Genomic DNA, 8,145 nt, shown 5'->3' on the forward strand with positions numbered 1-8,145 from the left:
GTCGCTTTCCCGCTGTCTGTCCCTATGTATGCTTAAATCATTAAAACTACGCAACGGATTTTGATGCGGTTTTTTTTAAAAGATGGAGTGATTCAAGAGGAAGGTTTATATGTATAATACATGCATAATATAGTAGAGAAACACTGATAATTTTAGAGGTTTCTAATGTGATGTCGTAAATAAACACATTTTTTGCGCTTACATTCCAAACGCTGGCTGAACCCTACGAAATAGATCAAAATAATGTACTACATATTGTACATCTTAAAAGGGTCTACAAAAAAGTCCGCGATGGTATATGTCCATCACTTAGAGATAACCCACATTAACCATTTTTATCCTTTACTTTTTATGAGAAATAATGGCTTATTTATGAAGCGATTTTAAGCAATACAGCATTAATCCTTATCCAATTAAGTATTTTTAAATACATTGTACATTTAATATAGATCAATATGGCTCTTTACAGCATGTAATTTAAATTAATATTTTCGAAAATATTACAGATTTAAAATGCAGGGACAGGCGGTTGCGGCGGTACCGGCCGGGGGGGCTGGTTTGTATTAACTAATGACAAAAAAGCTGTGAATGTTGTATATAAAGACATTCAGGAGTCTATTAAGTAAAAGCATTGCACCCTTGCGAAGCTGGGGCGGGTCGCTAGTTGTTTATAAATAAAAATGACCCCCATGTTTACACCAATAAATAAGGGGATAAAAATTAGTTTTTCAATTTGCCCCTAACGGGATATGAAGAACTTCACCTTTACAAAGAGATTGAACCTATGTGTACCTAAAAATGTTTACTGAAAAAAAAGTTACGACAATAACTATCCATGTCTGTTGGGATAAACAATTAACAATATTTCACTAACAAATTGACCAATTTACGCCCACAAGAACTAGTTCGAGTCCAAATTTAAAATAAGGTTTAAAATTGTTGCAATTTTTTCAATTGCGTCTAATTTTGACTTAATTAGTTTTTGTTTAAAGATTAACTTCTAAGATACCCAAAGTAAAAATCTTAATACGGTATTTATGATAATAACAAAGAAACAACTACAACAAATATATGAGCAAATGCAAAGAAAGGAAAGCTCTGATCTTATTCCAGACCTTTACCAGGAAGCAGATGTCTATATTGTTTAGGGAGTTTCGTTTTTGATTAATGGCGAAACAACATTTCCTTTTCGTCTCTTACGGTTTTAAAGAGAAACAATAGCAAGAATCGTTCATCCTGTCGCACTAACGGTTAGTATTATCTCTACAAATCGATAATGCCTTTGTTTTTTCCGTTAGATTTTACCACTACTTGCAAAATTCCGCTCGAAGGACCAAATGTGCGCGCTCTTTTTAATTTATTATTAAAAATTCTGCAAACGATTTTTCACTAAACGTATATTCCATATTACGTAAAGTGTTTATGAGAAGACAACTGGCGTTTGACTGAACCATATTATTTTCATACAATATACAAATGTGTCATAGCAATAGATTTGTCCTGGGAATTTCACAAAATTTCCTGCACAGAACAGATGTAGGTATGTGTATTCAAGGCGAATTTTCGTATTGGTAAGATACATAGCCTAAACATACAGCTCACATTCAAACTCTTATCAGTTTAAACAATCATAATTGTCGAAAAATATAAAAATCAAATAATTAATTAATTGAAAACATACCGTTAATATCACGTAGCATTGACCTGCTGGCACTTGGGTGGGGAAAATCATGAAAATGCTGAAAAACACAAGACTTTCAGAGAATTCAATGACAATATAAATAGGTTTCTGGACGATAGTCAGTTAGTATATGAACATCTGATCTGCAATATAAATGAATAGTGCGAATTACGAGAGCGAAAACCCTGTGATTTAAATACAGTGACGAATAAATAAGATTTTATGAATACAGTTTGATATAAATAAGTAGTTTAAGTGCTTAGTTAGTGCTATCGTGTAAATAAATAATTGCAATACTAATAAACGATAAATAAATAAAATAAATAATTACGGGCATGTGTAGTGCCCCCTTGCTGGCAATTAATTCTCTTTCTCTTTCTTTTTCCTTAAGACTATATGTAAAAGTGATATGAAGTTAATCACGAAAATCATGAAAATTTTGTATGATTGTTTCAGATAAAACAGTAAAAAAATGTCTTCGAAGTGGATAATTAAAATTTCATGTTGTTTATTAGCTAGATTACTTACCTTATCGATAAGAATATTAATATTACCATTTTTATAGCAAGATTGAAATGCATATCATACAGTTTACAATAAGGTGGTTCCTATGGTAAAAACGAGAAGGAGCGATTTGTGTGAGAGACAATGAGTATCAGAAACGAGGAAACGCCGCACTGAGCAAACAGACGAAACATTTTGAAAACGACAAAATATAAACATTATAATAAACTATGATATTGTTTATATTTATTTATACATAGGTAAATACATCATTATCTTTCGATTTTATACAGCTCGCGTATAGGTATATGCGCGACGCCTGCTTGCTGTGATTGAGTCTTAAGACGTTGCCACATCTACTGAATGTTAACGTAGCATACAACTTTCTATTAATAAAAGAGTTTTTACATGAAAACTAGACGGTGGATATTGACATTTTTTTTCCGTGTGTTCATTATAATTGTCTCTAGACACATGCCAAGTTTTATATTGTCACATATTGTTCGTAATTTCCAAAATTATATTTTTTATTTTTCCAGAATTGAGTCTGTGTAACTTTCAAAACGCGGAACTATCGTACGCAATTGCACTTCTTATGGTTCCGAGATATACCGAATCGACTTTTCAAAACGCGAAACCGCTACACGGAAAAGCGGCCAATGAGGTCCTACAAAGAGAAAGGTAAATGAGGAAAGGGAGATGAAGTGAAGTCCGAGAGGGAAATTAAGTGAGGTAAGCGAAGCGGGCGTGAAGTAGGTTCAGTGGTTCATATGGTTCGGGAATGGTCGGGTATACAGACTGCGTTGGGTTGACGATTGAAACCCTGTACCGAAATCTCTTCTCGCAAAGCGCATTGAATCCCCGTGTAGCGGATAGTTTTTCTCCCATAAGTTAATGAAGAGTGAAGGTACGACCGTTTAACTTAATCTCCCTCAGTGACTCTTGTCTCCTACCAAATGGTTTATTCGTTTATATTTATTGTTGATCGTTTATCATTAAAGTTTTTCAGCATAAACTAATTTACCAATAGTTGTGTTGAAGAATATGTAGTACAAAAGGAAAAACAGGTATTTTAATGGTAAGCCACCCCACATTCAAAAGTTATTTAGGGAAAAATATCAAATTTGCAATGATCCCATAAGAACGCATGTTACTGTCTCCAACTTTGAACAATTATATTTTAAAAACTAGACGGCCAAAAAATTTGAAAAATTTAGACATACTAGGGCCATCATGAAGAAATACTCCTCCAATTCTTATAACATTCGTAAATCATTTTCTTAACCATAGGAACCACCTTAAACAGTTAATTTTAACTACAGATATATATACCTTTGTATCATCATCACTCGACAATTCTCCTTCCGTTTGTGATTTTGGTGAGCAACTTAAATGATCCAATTCTTGATGGGAACTTGATGCACAAATGGAAGCTAAACATGAAGTACTGCAAGAAGTAATTTTATTTACTGAAGGATTATCTTTATTGAAACTATATCCCAAGCTAAAATAAGAAATAGCAATGAGAAAACGGTCTTTTTTTTTAATTATCTACACTGGTGTGTGTTTCTCAAGTTTTGATTTAATAAACATTTGTAAATAGATTTGTTTTACAATTAGTGTTTTATTACATAGTAAATATCTATTATAAATCTAGAAAATTTAAATGGTTAATAATGTGATAACCTACTACAAATCAACTGAATACTACCATATTTGCATTCTAAAATAGATTTTAATAATGCATAGGTACATAGTCCAAGCAGTTTGTGTTTTAAAAAAGGAGATTTTGGAATAGTTGTGACTTTTGGTACTATATAGTATCTGGAGCTGGAGAACATAAATCTGAGTTTGGTCAACAAAAATTTTGATGGGAAATATGTTTTCCTTTTTTGCAAAAAACTGTAAAAAATGGGGGTTTCTCCTGTTTTTTTGCTATGCGTTTTATGTGAAAATGTTTCACTATGTTCCTTGAACGACTGGCCGTCAAATTGACACCCTTCGTGCCATTCGACCCCGAACTTTGCTTTTGTATGGTTGACCGCAGTTTTGAGGCCTACGGAATTATATCCGAAGTCTGGGTATGTGCTAGGCAACCCAGACTCTTGCTATGCGGCGCAAGTACGCGATATGATTGTCAACCCTCCGGCAACTGAACCATATGCCACCATCACGAAAGTACTTATTTGTCGGCTGGGCATTTCCCAAGAAATACGAATGATACAACTCCTCGAGCTAGGAGATTTGGGGGATAGGAAATCCACGCAATTTCTGCGTCATCTACGCGGCCTGTTCGGACAATTTACTGCGAACCATTTCGTCAAGTCGTCTCCTGCTTAATGTTCAAGCCATCATCGCAACCATGTGGGACAAAGATCTGGATGGAACTTCAGAGGTAGCTGATTACATCATGAAAGCAATCCAAACGCAAACCATAGCCGCAGCTAATCCCACGACCAGTTCCACTTCAAACTTTAACCAACACGATAAATGCCCTCCAGATGGATCAGAATAACATGAAATGACACATGGTGAGGAAATTGAACTACGTTTAAATTCACGCAATTCTTTACCCCGACGACGTTCGAATCACAATATTAGGGCAAATGGTCAGGGGCAAGGCACACCAACACATTCCACCATGACGGATGACAACAGGAAATCAACCAGTAAATGTATTGTAGCGACCAAGAGCGTGATTGTGTGCGATCGGGCATATGTGTGTGTGAGCGGCTTATCGATTCGCCGACTAGCCGCGGGCGCTTTTCTTCATCTGCGCCGTATCTGTAAACGTGTGTGTCGTACCTGCGTTCCGGGAAAGCAATTAAACCGTTCAAAGAAAACGAGACTTCTCTGGACGGCTGGAGAACGTTCCCGAAAGGAGGCAAGGGAGTATAAAAAGGAAGAGACGATCGCCGAAGTAGAGTAGAAATAAATTGACCGTTGCAGAAGTGAATCAAGAGATAAATTGACAGTGATAGAAGTGAAATAAATAGAACAGTGAATAGTAACAGTAGTGTAAATAAATAGAATAATTACCGAAGTTTAGTAATAATTTAATAGTGTTTTTAAGTCCTTTAATAATAATTAGTATAAATAAATAGTTTTCTTCTTAAAAGTTAATTTGTTAAACCCACGGACATTACAGTATGGTAACGACGCCTATTTGTATCAGACAGAATCACACGCAAGAAATTCCCAGTCGACACTGGTGCTAACCTGATCTGACGGGGCCTTGAACCTTAACGAAATTCTTGTACAAACTAGAGTGGGTGGAACGGCTTGCGAGTTTCGATGATTTAGGGAGCCGGACCATAGGTTCAACCTTAATTGGGGGTGGGGGTTCTTAAAGAGAAACCAGACTAAGACAAGTCCCTGAAAGAGGCAGCAGCTCTTTCAGTACTCAGGGTGGCAGAGATCACGAGTATCGGTATGGCACTCTGATGCACAATACTGCGACGTAGAAGACAACGGGAAACCACCACATTATGATATCCCAAGTAAAACTCACCGAAACAAAAAGATGACGTCCTCTGGGGTAAAGCACTTCGGACGTAAACTGGTCCCCCATTCGGATGTTCTGAAGATCCTGCTTGAAGCTCATATACATCTTCAAAGCAAAATTAGCCGCAAAAAATTACCAGAGGGGAATTAATTCCAACATCGAATAGAATTAGGTTTTTGTAGTAGTAATTAATAAAGTTACTGGTTACTACATTCGGTCAGCAGCTCAAGGTTTTTTTCGTCCTCGTCTTTGTCCATCACTGTGATGTTGCTGCAGATTCCCTGACAGTTAAAGCACAAACTGGAGCAGTAGAACTATGCCTGCCTGCACCCATAATTGTGACGATAGTTCCTTGTGCACTTTAGGACAGCAACTTTAATAACACAGGAGGATCAGGGGCTATGTGTGGCAAAAGGCTCAAGACCTGATTTCGTGTGCTTCTGTCCCCACTCTTAAGAGTCTTTTCTTACCTCGAACCGTTCTGGACTCAGACTTATAGAATGCTAACGAGCTGTTGCTGCTGACGGTGGTAAATCAGTTATGTTAGAACTGAATCTGAAGGCTGCCTTACTATAGGATATGTACCTGAGGTGGTCGAGCATAAGCACATTTTTCCCAATGTATGCGTACAGGGATACAAGGAAACGTTGACCATCTCCAGCTACTGATTCTTTGAGTCTTTAATGACTTAAAACGATGGCGAAACCGGGGTTTTTGGTAAGAGTTTTAAAGAATATCGTTTTGTCTCGTTTGAAATTGGCCGATGTATTACCGGAACCGTTCATTGCGTTCAGGATGTGCTCCTTAAGTAGTGACCCACGCGAGGAGATCATGTATGCATGCAAAAGATAGTTTTCCCATTTACATATTGTGTTGGAGTCGATGTGATTCCCACTTTTTTCAAGTTTTTGACGTTAATTTTCACGTAAAACGCACGATTTCTGAGTTATTCAAGAAAAATTAGAGAAATTCCTCTTTTTTACTTTTTTTTGCGAAAAAGCATATTCTTCATCAAAATTTTTGTTAACAAACCTCATATTCACCAGCCCAAAATACCCAAAAATACCAAAAACCAAAACTATCTTTTTTTTACGACATAACTATAAGACGAATATCGATAATGAATACGAAAGCTATTTTAATAACGTGGCTGGTAATTAATATATATTAGGTAAGCAAGCTAAGTATTAAAAATTAAAATATATGAAATACATATTTAAATACTTTCCTGGTATTAAATATTTGTATTGAAATACTGACGATTTTAAAGCATAGAATATTGGTAGAGCCTGTTCAAAATTTGTTGATGTAAAATTCTCAGAAACGAGACAGGTCAATTCTCGAAACACAAGAATCTGCCCCGGCTTTCGCATATAAGCTGTGACCTACATTTAAATCTTCGCAGTACTTGAAGGTTCTCTAGGTACTCGACGAAATATACGTTTTTAAATATTTCAACAGGTAAATAAACATAACCCACATGGGTATTAGAAAATATTCTGTCAATTTTTTTGATTCTTGTATCCAGAACCCCTGTCATCCATTTTAATAATCGTTAAGAACAATACTGTTCTGATTCTTATTGTTCATCTATTACATACCGTTTACAATAATTACATTTCGGTTTGTTTTAATTAAAATGAATGTGTTTCATCCAGTGCCCAGCAAACTTACAATCACTACGAAGATTTAAATGTACGCCAACATATGTATGCAAAAGCCTGGACAGACCCTCGTGTTTTCAGAATTGACCTGTCTTAATTCTGAAAATTTTACATCAACAAATTTTAAATAGGCTTTATTCAAATGCTTAAATGAAGGCATTTTATTTGAAAAGCTAGATAGGTTCTCAAATACTGGATATATGACAATCACAACAGTAGTGGAACCCCTCCAAATTTGAACAATGGGTACCGTTATATCGATATAACGTTATACTTCTAGTGCTACAATTGCTTGAAATGGTCGTACCAGTGACGGTACTAGCCCTTTGCATATGTTGGCCAAATGAAAAATTGGCCCACAAACAATTATTTTTGTTATAATTTATTGCAGAAAAATTCCATGGTTTATTACCATTACCTTAAGGACGAAAGTATAAAATTTGTTTTCGAAATTGTTAGAGTTTATGCAGCGAAGACTTCATATATACTGTTTTCGTATGTCATGGATGTCTTTGATTGCAGGCATGACTTAAATAAAAAAGATGTAATTCCTATTGGGATTCGTCAAATGGGAGGAGCCTAAAAACATGGCGCTGATTAGGGAAAATTTATAGTAGTTCCTATAGTGTACCGTGCAATTTCCAAGTTTTTAAATTACGATAAAATGATAAGTATTGACACAATATGTGATTGGGCTGACACAAAGCCTCGGAAAGGAAATTTCGTTGAAGGTGAGCGTGTTTTTAATGCCAATCACATTATAAAATTCGGAAATAACAAATCCGGAAGCT

The 8,145-nt window shown here is 35.7% G+C and overlaps 1 protein-coding gene across 4 annotated transcripts in view; it reads right to left on the reverse strand.

Moving 5' to 3' along the window:
* Positions 1-8,145, reverse strand: part of LOC108737016 (kinesin-like protein Klp98A) — a 22,170-nt gene that overhangs the window by 11,682 nt on the left and 2,343 nt on the right. For 2 of the 4 annotated variants that reach the window (XM_025980547.1, XM_025980545.1), the window contains exons 2-3: positions 3,518-3,632; positions 1,682-1,739 (exon numbers count right to left, since the gene is read on the reverse strand). In XM_025980547.1, coding sequence (XP_025836332.1) covers positions 1,682-1,739; positions 3,518-3,632 — 173 coding nt within the window. Of the gene's footprint in view, positions 1-1,681; positions 1,740-3,517; positions 3,690-8,145 lie in introns of all 4 variants that reach the window. The other 2 variants (XM_025980546.1, XM_025980548.1) reach the window with 1 other exon arrangement.

This window comes from Agrilus planipennis, unplaced genomic scaffold, assembly GCF_000699045.2.
Source record: "Agrilus planipennis isolate EAB-ADULT unplaced genomic scaffold, Apla_2.0 scaffold113, whole genome shotgun sequence".
Classification (NCBI taxonomy): domain Eukaryota; kingdom Metazoa; phylum Arthropoda; class Insecta; order Coleoptera; family Buprestidae; genus Agrilus; species Agrilus planipennis.